Here is a 13,939-nt window from a genome sequence, read left to right on the forward strand (position 1 = left end):
GTGCTGCATTGCTGTGCTGAGCTGGAGGAGAGTGCTGCATTGCCGTAATGAGCTGGAGCAGGATGCTGCATTGCTGACCTGGAGCAGGGTGCTGCATTGCTGTGCTGAGCTGGAGGAGGATACTACATTGCTGAAATGAAGCAGGTCACTGCATTGCTGTGTTGAGCTGTGACAGAGTGCTGCATTACTTAGTTGTAACAGAATGCTTCAGTGTTTGGAAGAAGGCTGCAGCTGTACGAGCGAGTGCACTGTTGAGATGGAGATTGATGCTTCAGCGCTGGATTTGAGATGATGGGTCACAGAAGCATAATTGTCCCATTTTATCCATTTTGACCCCTCATGAATCCTCACCAGTGCAATCGAATATCTCAGCACTGGGCCTATAGCCTTGTAAATTACAGTTACCCCTTTGTTAACTGCAACAAGCACTTCTGCCTTTCGTGTCCTTTTCAGAAAGTTTCAAGCAAAGGTTCCACCACAGACCACATGATGAATTTCTTCCTAATTCTTCTCAAATCCATGTAATTACTTTATGTTTTCTGGTTATTGGCACAGTTATGAAGGGAAATGGATATTATACCCACCTCATTTCAATTTATCTAACTCTATTAAATGCTCCATTAGCTTCTTCCTTTCAAAGAGAACATTCTCAGCTCATCCAGTCTCTCTTCATCAGTAAAATTCGGTATTCTTGATTGCATCCTTCTTCTGGCATGGTCAATGGAATTGTACACAGCGCTCTAACTTTGGCCTAACTCATGTTTTATGCAGTTCTAGAATAGAGTGTCTGCACTTGAATGCTAGACCTGGGAGAGGTAAGGATGCTGCAATGTTTGGATGAGGTAGAATGCGACTGCGTTGGGATTAGTAAGGATACCACTGTGTGAGAAAAAGAGACACAGCACCTGATTTAATGAAAGCCATTATTGTATTTTGGGAAAAATAAGCAATGATTTGAAAATGGTATGAAAGACTTTGGGATGTGGTAACAGAATAGCAGGTAAATGGTACTGCGATGCAATCAGATGATTGACTCTTGCTGCAAAAAGAAAGTGAACTATTTCAGTTTTGTTTCCACAGAAAGCCATTGCAGTCTTCAAACCTGCTCCTGACTGGGGTCCATTCATGAAACAACACAGAGGGGAGCGATACAAAAACCAACAGGAATCTATTCAGAGACTTCAAAAGTCCAAGATTTCCTTTTTGACTGTGGTGAGCAAAATGTAATAAGAAGGCTTTAAGGATAGGAGGGGAGAACTGTCCTGATTTTCATGTATGAATGGGCAGAGCTTGACCCACGCACATTCCTTTTCTTGAAATGAATGGTCTAACTATGAATGGAAACTTCAGGAAAGGATCTGGAGTTTTAGTTTGGGAAGGGCAGGATCATTTAGGACTGAAAGGGTCAGGAGTGTTCTCCCTATTCCATATAATTGATTACAGTCCTCCCACCCTACCAGTGCCAGCTGATTAGTCTGGCACCTCATAACTTGTGCAGTGCAGCATGGCTACCCATCTAGCACCCACAGTTCATTGGAACTCTTCAGAGGAAGCCCAAATGCCAAAACCGGTTCAGATAGAACCACAATTCTATCAGCTTTGAGCCTGGTGTTGGGGCACAAGTTGAACTCTGTCACTGTTTTACTGGGTTTGTAGGAATAAAGGAATGAGCTATTTATATTTGTCGGTCACCTCATCATCATTGCTTCTTTCCTTTAATAAACACAGCTACACAGTTTTATCTCAATGGCTACAGTGTGCTTGCTGGCTGGCTGCTAACATTTACGGGAGATGTCTGCTAGTGGTTCAAGTGCGGTGACTGCGAGTATCTCAGACCAACACAAATCAGTCACTGAGTCAATTGTATTCTGCTCAAAGCATCGTCAAACTCACTCCACAGATGAGGAAGCGATGTTCTCTGCCTCACACAGCACCTTCGGAAATCTCACAAATACTGCGTCACCTTTGATCAGCAACCGAGGTAAAAACACTGACCGCAGATGCTGGAAACCAGATTCTGGATTAGTGGTGCAGGAAGAGCACAGCAGTTCAGGCAGCATCCAAGTAGCTTCGAAATTAACGTTTCGGGCAAAAGCCCTTTTATTCCTGATGAAGGGCTTTTGCCCGAAACGTCGATTTCAAAGCTACTTGGATGCTGCCTGAACTGTTGTGTTCTTCCAGCACCACTAATCCAGAATTTGATCAGCATCCACCTCCTTTTAACATCATTGCTGCTAACTTCACCATCAGTGAGATTGCAATGGTCAATTTGCAGTGACTGTGAGGTAGTGCATCTTTCGTAAGGATTCTAAGCCTGAAAATGTTCACTCTGAATGCGGTGTACATGGATGATGAGATGCTTTGACTTTACATGCATGACCAGTTTGCAAACACCGCTTCCATGTATTTGCCCTCTGATCTGTTCCACACAAACTCCCACACTTTGAGAATCCACTGACTCTCCTGAACCATTCGCATTCCCACCTTTACAAATGCCTTTGCTTTCCCTCCCTACTGACCTATGACTCCCAGGATTTCTTTCGCTCCCGGTCTCTGATAGACGTTAACTAGCAGCCCCAAGACATGACTGACAAGCCTCCTGACTGCTGGCTTACCCCACTGACAACAGGTAACTCTCCTGATTGCAAGGTGCTGGTCTGAAAGCTCTTTCTCCCACACTGTGACTGAATGACCATCTTGACCAGTCTAAGGCGATGACTGATTGTAGCCAAACCTCAGAACTGTATACAGAGTGTGCACATGACTGAGTTTACTCGGACCCCTTGACTAATACCAAACCTGACCTTGACTTGTTACGACACGGGGTAAACCTCCCCCTAACTTAAACCAGCAACACAGAAAACATTCATCCTGTGCTGTCATCTGTGAAAATTCGAGAGGCAAAGAACTATCCCAGAAGTTATTATTTAAAGTAAAAATTAACAACTTTATCTTTTTAAAGTCTAACAGAGAATATTAACTAACAACTATTTATAACTCCTTTCTCTTAACCTATCTTTTACCTTCCTCACTATAATACTGGTCTGAAAAAAAAATCCCAATTACAATTTACAAGAAAACAAAATCACTTTTCAAAACCAGTCAGCTTTGTCGAGCATCTTCTGTAGATTTTCTTCTGTCTTCTTTTCCTCTTCTGAGGGATTTGGCTTCCTAGGTCATTGATATATAAAAGGTACCTCTAAGAGAGCAGATCTTTCTTTAAGCAGTCTCTATCTAGTTGTTGGTGCTAGCTGCTCTTGGCTGCTTTGGGTAACTGTTAAAATGTTGGATATTTATACCTCAAAACATTGGATCATTTCATTGGTTTTAATATTGTCAAAATACCAAATTCAAACTTGATTGGAGTTTGGTGTCTGGGGGCATAATTTAAACTGATTGGCCAAATTTGAATTAGTTTTTGTCTCATAGCAACACAGGTACTGCTAGCTGTTCGACCAAGTGTTACCTTTTAAACTTTCCAGTACTCTGTATGATTCTCTGAGTCCTTGCTAGCTTTTCAACTTCCTTAAGGTACAGTACACCTCTGCAGTTTCATAACAGACAGCACTGAAGACGAACCCCTGCCCAGTTTCCAATGTGGCTATTTTGTTGAATACAAGTTTTAAGTAAGTTTGCTGATGATATGAAAATGGGTGGAATGGTGGATAATGTAGAGGGTTGTTGTAGGTTGCTTTGGGACGTTGACAGGCTGAACTGAGAAATGGCAGTTGGAGTTCAAACTGGAGAAGTGTGAAGTAATTCATTTTGGAAGGTCAAATTTGAATTCAGGTTACAGGGTTAAAGGCAGGATTCTTGACAGTGTGGAGGAATAGAGGGATCTTGGTGTCCATGTTCATAGATCCCTCAAAGTTGCACCCAAGTTGAAAGGTTGTTAAGAAGGCATTTGATGTATTGACTTTATTGGCAGGGGGATTGAGTTTAAGAGCTGCGAGGTTATGCTGCAGCTTTATAAAGCCCAGGTTATACATGGAATATTGTGTTCAGTTCTGGTTGCCTCATCAAAGGAATGATGTGGAAGCTTTAGAGAGGGGGCAGAGGAGATTTACCAGGATGCTACCTGGATTGGAGGGCATGTCTTATAAAGAAAGGTTAAGGGAACTAGGGTTGTTTTCTCATTAGAGCGAAGAACGATGAGAGGTGACTTGATAGAGGTGTATGAAGCATAGATGGACTGGATAGCCAGAGACCTTTCCCCAGGCAGAAATGACTATCACAAAGGGGTATACTTTTAAGGTAGTTTGACGAAGGTTTAGGCGAGATATCAGAGGTCGGTTCTTTACACAGAGAGTGGTGGGTGCATGGAGTGCACATCCTTGTAAATCTCTTTTGAACTCTCTCCAGCTTATTAATATCCTTCCTCTAATAGTGTGACCAGAACTGGACACAATACTCCAGATTAGGCCTCACTAATGTCTAGTATAACCTCAATATGATAAATTCTTGTAGTAAATGCAACCTTGGATGGTTTGAAAGGCTAGTCTGTTGGCAAGTGAATTGTCAAGAAGAAGACTCCACCCTGATATGAACTGTCATTAGGTCCATGATTGTGGCTTGCCAATGAACCATGTCACCTCACTGTGGAACACTGTGCTGCAGGATCACAAGCCAAATCATTGAGTTCCCCCTGAATCCACTTCAAGGTCAGCCTATAGGCAGGCCTCAGGCCCTGGGATGGGAAAGGTGGTAACGCGGGACGCTGTGAGCAGGTGGCGGTTTGTCACTGCTGTCCAGCTCTGTCCAGGTGGCTGGGCCCCTGGCTCAGGATCCCACGTCTAGCGGTTCACTACATCGAGCAGGCACTCACCACAAGATGGCGACTACTCTCTGCTGCTCAGCAAGAATCTCACCTCACCACTTGGTACATGTACAAGAAATGAAGCCAGTTGCTCTCCACATTGAAATAGGTCTCCCTTAACCCCTTGTGTGGTCCTGCCACTCAGCTTATTTTAGTCCATGTCACTCATACCATAATAAAGTTCTGCCGACCTCACCATCACGGTTTCCTCTAACGCAGGATGTGAAAAAGATGAGAACAATAGCAATCCATTCTGCTTACTGACTGTTCCTCTTTCAGACCCTGCTTCAGTGATATATTTCCACTCAACTCTATATTACTCAAGGTTGTCATTGGTTCAACTACAGCTCATTCTGCTATAATACATGTTTCATTAATGCAAATTGCTGAAACACAATTGACAAATTGGGGACACTGTTGCTAAGCAAATGTTTAAAGTGTGGATTGTTTATAATACACTTCCAGCCTCTTTAGTTTAAATGGGTGGAAAATTTGCACATGACATCCATATTGATGATATAGTGGACAATGAAGAAGGTTATCTAAGATTCCAAAGAGATCTTAATCAATTTGCTCAATGGACTGAGGAGTAAGTTTAGTTTGGATAAGTGCAAGGTATTGCATTTTGGTAAAACAAACAACAGCAGGACAGGTATGGTTAATGGTAGGGCCCTGAGTAGTGTTATAGCATAGAGGGACCTAGGGATTCAGGCACATAATTCTTTGAAATATACAGGGTGGTTAAGAAGGTGTTTAGCATGCTTGCCATCATTGCTCAGACCTTTGAGTATACAAATTGGGACATTATGTTCATAGAATCATAGAACCTCTATGGTGCTGCTATTACGCAATTTTCTTATAACACAGGGTTGTACGAGAACGGAACTACTGCATTGTAGCGGCTGTACATTGGTTAGGCCACTGTTGGAATATTGCGTGCGATTGTGGTCTCCTTCCTATCAGAGAGATGTTGCGAAACTTGAAAGGGTTCAGAAAAGATTTACAAGGATGTTACCAGGGTTGGAGGATTTGAGCAATAGGGAGAGGCTGAACAGGCTGGGGCTGTTTTCCCTGCAGCATCGGAGGCTGAGGGTGACATTCTAGAGGTTTACAAAATTATAAGGGACATGGATAGGATAAATAGACAATGTCTTTTCCCTGGGGTCGGGGAGTCCAGAACTAAAGGGCATAGGATTAGGGTGAGAGGGGAAAGATATAAAAGAGACCTCAGGGTCAACCTTTTCACTCAGAGGGTGGTATGTGTATGGAATGAGCTGCCAGAGGAAGAGGTGGAGGCTGGTACAATTGCAACATTTAAGAGCCATTTGGATGGATATATGAATAGGAAGGGTTTGGAGGGATATGGGCCGGGTGCTGGCAGGTGGGACTAGATTGGGTTGGGATATCTGGTCAGCATGGACAAGTTGGACCGAAGGGTCTGTTTCCATGTTGTACATCTCTACGACTCTATGACTCTATAAGACAAAACATTTGAAATGATTAATTGATCCTGCACCATAGCAACTGGGAGTTGCATCAAAAAAATGCTCATTTGATCATTTTGAGGCATTGGATATGAGGCTTAGCCATAAACACAGTACAAGAGGTGGGCTGAGGGACAACTTGGGAGGCTCAAAAGGAGAGATAAGAAAACATGTAATTAATTTGATTCATCCAGCAGCCCCTGGAGGCCACAAGCTGGAGTTTTGTTCCATGTATTTTTCACACTTTTTCCTTTTTTAGTGATTATGAGGAAGCATTGGAGAGACTTCCAGATTCCTTCCATATTCATTACATCTTAGGATGGGAGCATTCTAACTCAATAACTCAAGGATTATACCTGGCAGAGTCACTGCTACTTCAGATGGTTACCTCAGAGTCACAACACTCTGTAACAATTACTCCAAACCCCATTCCCCTTGAAGAGAGATTGTTCACCAGGCCCATTGTGTCAATGAGTTGACCATAGCATACCTGTGCTTTTTGATGATATGTGGAAGATTGAATGTGTGCAAATGACTTCAGGAAGAAAGGAGGATGACCCATCCCTGTCTACATTAATGAGGCTGAGGTGTAGAGGGTCGAGAGCGTCAAGTTCCAAGGAGTGACAGTAAGCAAAAATCCGACATGGACCTCCCACATAGATGCAACAGTCAAGAAAATACACAAACACCTGTTCTTCCTCGGAAAGCTGAGGAAACTCGACATGCCCATAAAGACCCTCACCAATTTTTACAGATGCACCATAGAGAGCAGTCTATCTGGATGCAGAACAGCTTGGTATGGCTTGTGCCTGAAACGTCGATTCTCCTGGTCCTTGCGTGCTGCCTGACTGGCTGTGCTTTTCCAGTACCTGCAGTCCTCACTTTCTCCATGGCAACTGCTTTGCCCAGCACCGTAAGAAAGTACAGGAAGTTGTGTACACAGCCCAGACCATCACGTAAGCCAACCTTCCATCTAAGAACTCCATCTACGCTCCTCATCGCCATGGAAAAGTTATAACATCATCAAACACCCTTCCTACCCTGGTTATACGCTCTTTCAAACTCTTCCATCAAGCAGAAGATACAGAAGCTTAAACACATCTCAAGAACAGCTTCTTCCTTGCTATTATTAAACTGCTGAATGGACCTTTCTAATTTCAAATCTATTGTTGGCTTTGATGTTGTGCACCTCCTATGCAGCCATAGCCTTCTATGTCATGCTCTGTCTAACCACCCTATGATCTGTATGTCCTTGTATGTCATGATCTGCCTGTACTGCTTGCAAAATAACACTTTTCACTGTACACAGGTACACATGACAATAATAAATAAAATCAAAAGTGGTGACACTTGTATGCTGTGCAGCTAATCATAAAATAACAGCTCCATCACAATTAACTAATGTCATGTCTTGCAAATGAGTCTTGTGCAATCTATGAACACACAAATATGCAAATTTGGACCCTTCCAGTGGCTCGGCCATTCCATTTGAAAATAATGCCCCCGAGCTCTAGATTAATTAACATGAGAAAACACCTCTTCTATGTCAATATTGTCAAAAGTGTTCAAGAATTCAATTAAGTCAATTCTCAGTCTTCTATCTTGCATTTGAAACCAAGTCCAGTCTATCCAACCTTTCCTTCTTAATCAACCCATTCACTCCAATCTCATACATTCTACACAAACTATTCATGGAAAATGTCTGATCGAGAAATTGAGAAAACTTTGAAAATCAAATGAGAGTTGTCCACGTTTATTTCCAAAGAATTCCTGAATAATATTGCCCTGCAAAGGAAAGCTTTGTCAGCAATAACTTAAAATCTGTATTCACAAGCATTTGCCAAGTAAATAATGCCAGTAAAATAAGTCACAACACCCAAGAATTTTCAATACTTTTCTTTGATTATTCCAATAGGAATATTTCAAGCACAAGGTGGAGTTAGCAAGCAAGAAGACTGAAGTCTAAAGCAAAGCCTGTTTAAAATTACAAAATCAGCATTCAAAAGGGTACAGGAGATAAAAATTGAGTGGTGAAAATGCAAATAGAAAACGACAAGTGGAAAGAAAGTGCTCAGAGGGTGCACATCACCACTAATTCAGAAGGCACATGACACCAGGTTATGTTCCAACAACTTTATTTGAGATCACAAGCTTTCAGAGCACTGCCCCCTCATCCGATGACTTCACCTGAGGAAAGGGCAGTGCTTCAAAATCTTGTGATTTCAAATAAACCTGTTGAACTATAACCTGGAGTCATGGGACTTCTGACCTTGCCCACCCCAGTCCAAAACAGGCACCTCCACATCACGATCATTAATTCATACCAATAGACATGTTACATACCAATCCGGTACAGCACAGGCTCTTAGATGATTACATCACAGAAGAGGACTATTCAGTCCATCATGTCCATGCTAGTCAATCAAGATCCAACTACAATATTCCCATTTTCCAGCTTCTGGCCATACTCCTGGAGACTATGGTAACATGATTGAAGAGCTAAACACTGCTTTGATGTTATGAGAGATTCTGATTTATTAACCTGTTCAGGCTGTGCATTCCAGACTCTGAGTGAAAGCACTTCTCAATCCGCCTCCAGCCATCTATGTCTTACCTTAAAGCTATGCCTTTGGTTATGGGTCCCTTTCCTAATGAAAACTGTGCCTGCCTATCCAACCTAATCATATGGCTCATTACAGTAACTACATCGATCAGGTGAACTATTCTCTGCAAGTGGAGTCACAGGGAGACAGGGCAATGAAGGCGGCTTTTGGCACACTGGCCTTCATCAGTCAGAGCACTGAGTATAGAAGTTGGGAAGTTATTTTGCAGTTGTACAGGATGTCGGTGAGACCACACTTGGAATATTGTGTTCAGTTTTGGTCACCTTGCTATAGAAGAATGTTATTAAACTGGAAAGAGTGCAGTAGAAATTTACAAGGATGTTGCGTGGATTCAATGGTTTGAGTTATAGGGAGAGGTTGGACAAGCTAGGACTTTTTGCTTTAGCGCATAGGCGACTGAGGAAGGACCTTATAGAGGTGTATAAGATTGTGAGATTATTTGGAAGCACAAGCTTTTGGAGTGCTGCTCCTTCATCAGATAGTTTGATGAAGGATCAGTGCTCTAAAAGCTAGTGCTTCCAAATAAACCTGTTGGACTATAACCTGGTGTTGTGTGATTTTTAACTTTGTCTACCCCAGACCAACACTCCTCATCATGGAGATCATGGGAGGTATAGATAGAGTGAATATACTCAGTCTTTTTCCCAGGATTGGGGAAATCGAGGACTGGAGGCATCAGTTTAAGGTTACTGGGGGAAGAATAAAAGGGAACCTAAGGGGCAGCTTTTTTACACAGAGGGTCGTACACATATGGAATGAGCTGCCAGTGGAATTGGTTGAGACGGTACATTAACAACATTTAAAAGGCATTTGGACAAACACATGGACAGGAAAGGATTAGATGGATATGGGCCAAGTGCAGAGAAATGGGGTTAGTGTGGAAGGACATTTTGGTCGGCATGGACCAGTTTGAGCCAAAGGGCCTGTCTCCGTGCTGTAGGACCTTATGACTCTAAGACTCTAATTCCATGCTCCATTATGGGAGGATATAACTTTTCTTCATGTACCCAAATGAATCCTTCTGTCATTTAAAGAGCTCATTCTGATTCAAATTCCTCTCTAACCTTATTTTAAAGAAGACTATTTATTTTACCTGGTTTGACACTTTGTTTCTCGTTGTGAAGAAAGAAACAAATTTGATAGTGTGTGTTAAATATGTGTACTGATATTAACATCCAAAGTAATGATCAGACTCCAATGGTGTAACTCAATGTTAGTTAGCACAACTGTGCTATATTGGCATACCTGCACTGGCCAGTTGATATTTAGTACGAAATATGAGGACTTGGAGAAGCAAAATGTTCAATCTAAAAATAACTACAGACAAAGGACCATTGATTAAGTTGTTTGGGAGATTGATTAAATTTAAGCAAATTCTCAGTTACGTTATTTAACTGCCTTAACTTTGCAATTGTTAGAAAAAACTTATTGTTCCTTCCAAGTAGCCAGGTTCAGAACCTTGCTAATATAACACTATAATATGTCCCCATTGCCAAACTTGTAACTGTACATTGTGATTACAGTATAATTAGCAAGTGAAAATAATTCACACAGTCTGCAGTAGCAACTTTCATATTAAAGATCAAGCTATTAACAGTTGAGATTAGATGTCATTATGACCTGATTGAGGGTTACACCCCTTCAGGATTGCATAAAACTGTGACTTCTGAGGCTGGAGGAGTCACTACCTGGTGTGGGACTGCAGTACTACAGATACAGTGTGGTGCTGCAATCAGCAGCAATACAAAGTCTGAAGACTTCAGGACAAAAGGTAGAAGAATTGTTCATCATTATTTAAAAATGAAAAAACAATTGCTTTGGTGTTCTCACAGAATGACCAGCAAATTCATCCTCCAGAGGACAGAGTGAGTATTTTGTCAAGTCATTACGGTGAAAATAGCAATATCCTGAGCAGTGATGATGATGTGGCCATTTTGTTATTGTGAATTGCAGAGTCTCCATGTAGGTCTCAATCAAACCATCAATTGAATGCGGCTAAATGGAGAGCAATATTTTTTTTTGTTATGGGAGAAAGCTGTACTCATTGCATGGATTCTAGATTGAGAAAGTTAAATTTGATTTGCAATTTCCTCTCCTTCCTCAAGGCTTTCACTCAAAGTTTCCGTATAAGTGATGGGAATGTGGAGCGGGGTAACTGGTCCTCGAAGACTGACTACTTGCTCTCGATGATCGGATACGCTGTGGGTCTGGGCAATGTCTGGAGGTTCCCTTACCTGGCTTACAGAAATGGAGGAGGTAATGCCATGAAATCCAGAATACTGCAGAGAGAAATGAAAAGTGCAGTTAACACTGGAATAATAAACATAAGAACACAAGAATGTAAAGAAATTTATGGGTAAATGCACAGTGTTGAAACATGTTAACATCTGTGGCAATTAACTCTGTGGAACTAAAGTGCTCAATGTTGACAGATCCATGGTTGACTTCAGCAGTATAACTGTGGGCAAGGCCAGCCAGTTCATTTCACCAAAGGGAAATTGGTTCATTTAAAGAAATCAGTGCCACTCTCTTCAAATTAAGATAATACTTACTAATTTATCACTTTTCCCGCTCTTTGAATCTTTGGAACAGTGTATTGAACTGAAGTGGAATATCACATTTAAGATCAATTAGTGTATTTCACAAGATGGGAGTATTCAGTCTTGATCAAACTTTACATATTTGTGATTGTAGACAAGGCAGAGTTACAGTAACATGGAGTTACAGAAATGCTTCATATTGACAATAACTTTGGAGGATTAAAACTAATTCCAATGTCGAGTGAAACTATATTGTGCTGTAAGTTGTTGGTGCAAAAGTCATACTTTGTTTTCTCACTGAAAGGTATCCAAACTTGAAGAAATGATTGAATTTATGTGGTTCCTGTCATTACCCCTGGGCATCACAAAACACTTACAGCTGAAATAAAAACAGAAGCCAAGTTGTGTTCAGCAAAGCAACAGTTGAAAAGATAGGCACAAATTGTTGATGGTTCTTTTGAAAGATGAAAAAGGAATCTAATATTGCTTTTTTCAAAGAATACCATAGAGTCTTTGGTGTCTCCCTGAGAGGCCAGACTGGGTTCCAGTTTAACATCCTATCTAAAAGACAACACACCCAGCAATGTAGACCTGTCTATAGCATGTCACTGATGTGTCCAAGCAGATTATGTACCTTTGTCAATTATTGTCAATATTTTATTTTATATTTAGAACAGAAACAGACCCTTCAGGTCCAATTTATCTGGACCCTTCAGGCATCCCATTCTGATCTAGTCCCCTTTGCCAGCAGTTCGCCCATATCCCCGTAAACCCTTCCTATTGATATACCCATTCAGATGCCTTTCAAATGTTGGAATTGTACCAGCCTCCACCACTTCCTCTGGCAGCTCATTCCATACACGTACCACCCTCTGTGTGAAAAAGTTACCTGTCAGGTTCTATTAAATCTTTCCTCTCTCACCTTAAACCTATGCCCTCGAGTTTTGGACTCCCCTAGCCTGGGGAAGATGCCTTGGCTATTCACCCTATCCATGTCCCTCATGATTTTATAAGCCTCAATAAGGTCACCCCTCAGCTTCTGGTGCTCCAGGGAAAAAAGCCCCAGCCTATTCAGCTTCTCCTTATAAGTCATACCCTCTCGTCCTGTCAACATCTTTGCAAATCTGTTCTGTACCCTTTGAACTTTAACAGCACTTTTCCTATAAAAAGGCAAACAGAAATGTAAGTTGCATAACCAATGTCTTCTACAGCTGTAAAATGACATCCTAACTCCCATACTCAATCCACTGACCAATAAAGGCAAGTGTGCCAAAAGCCTTCCTCGCTGCCGTATTCAAGGAACTATGCACCTGCACCCTTTTAACTTGAAGCAATAGCATACTTCATCAAAAATGATTAATCATTGCTACTGAAGACAAATTAACTTGTGAAATTGCTTAGTTTTTAAGTGTGCAATTGTTGGGAACATGTTTTATTAATGACAATCAGAAAATTACATTTAATATAGATTGCAGCTTGCATATTCTACAACACTGCAGAAGGTACGATATCAGTTGTCAGATCATCAAGCAAGTTGGTGAAATCCTGAGAATCCTCTGTAGGTGATTACCTATAAAGTTCCTCCATAATGATGGAGTACTTTGAGCGGTTAGTCATCACTCATATCAACTCTAGCCTCCCAGCCTGCCTCGATCCTCTGCAACTTCTCTATGGGCACAACAGATCCATAGCAGACGCCAACTCCTACACTCATCCCTGGAATATCTGGAAATTAAGGATACCTACCTCAGGCTTCTACTTATTGACTACAGCTCCACCTTCAACACTACAATCCCAACATAAACAATCTCCAGACTCTGAGGCCTAGATGTCTGCTATGCCCTGTGTAACTGGTTACTAGACTTTCTGATCCACAGACTGCAATCAGTGAAGTTAGGCTACAGCATCTCCTCCATGACAATCCTCAACACTGACACCCCACAAGGATATGTACTCTGCCCCATACTGTACACCCTGTATACTCTAGCCCTGTGTGGCCAAATTCAGTCTGAATGCCATCCACAAGTTAGTTGATGCCACCACTGTTGTAGGCCAGATATCATCAATGACAAGACAGAATACAGGAAGGAGATAGAGTGCTAGGTGACGTGGAGTAAAGATAATCTCTCCCTCAATTCAGCAAAATTATAGAGCTTATCATTGACTTTAGGAAGAAAGGAGGAAAGCAAACCCCTACCTACATCAATGAAACTGAGAATGTCAAGTTCCGAGGACTGAAAATCACCAGCAATCTGCCCTGGACCACCAATGTTGATGCAGCGGTCTAGGAGGCACAACAATGCCTCTTCTTCCCCAGGAGGCTAAGGAAATTTGCCATGTCCATTGGGACCTTCGAGAACTTTTACAGATGCACCACAGAAAGAATTCTATCTGAATGCATCATGGCTTGGTACGGCAATTGCTCTTGCCCAGAACTGTCAGAAACTACAGAGAGTTGTGTTCACAGGCCAGTCC

At 41.8% G+C, this 13,939-nt stretch overlaps 2 protein-coding genes across 2 annotated transcripts in view; both read left to right on the forward strand.

Moving 5' to 3' along the window:
* Window positions 1–6,679, forward strand: part of LOC140495623 (sodium- and chloride-dependent neutral and basic amino acid transporter B(0+)-like) — an 83,537-nt gene extending 76,858 nt beyond the window's left edge. The window contains exons 15-16 of the mRNA XM_072594621.1: window positions 1,081–1,212; window positions 6,560–6,679. Of these exons, the coding sequence (XP_072450722.1) occupies window positions 1,081–1,212; window positions 6,560–6,562 (135 nt within the window). The 3' untranslated portion in view covers window positions 6,563–6,679. The remainder of the gene's footprint in view (window positions 1–1,080; window positions 1,213–6,559) is intronic.
* A 1,953-nt stretch (window positions 6,680–8,632) lies between these two features.
* Window positions 8,633–13,939, forward strand: part of LOC140495624 (sodium- and chloride-dependent neutral and basic amino acid transporter B(0+)-like) — a 40,372-nt gene continuing 35,065 nt past the window's right edge. The window contains exons 1-3 of the mRNA XM_072594622.1: window positions 8,633–8,782; window positions 10,700–10,818; window positions 11,053–11,180. Of these exons, the coding sequence (XP_072450723.1) occupies window positions 8,633–8,782; window positions 10,700–10,818; window positions 11,053–11,180 (397 nt within the window). The remainder of the gene's footprint in view (window positions 8,783–10,699; window positions 10,819–11,052; window positions 11,181–13,939) is intronic.

The sequence above is a fragment of the Chiloscyllium punctatum genome, chromosome 25, assembly GCF_047496795.1.
Source record: "Chiloscyllium punctatum isolate Juve2018m chromosome 25, sChiPun1.3, whole genome shotgun sequence".
NCBI classification, from domain to species: Eukaryota; Metazoa; Chordata; class Chondrichthyes; order Orectolobiformes; family Hemiscylliidae; genus Chiloscyllium; species Chiloscyllium punctatum.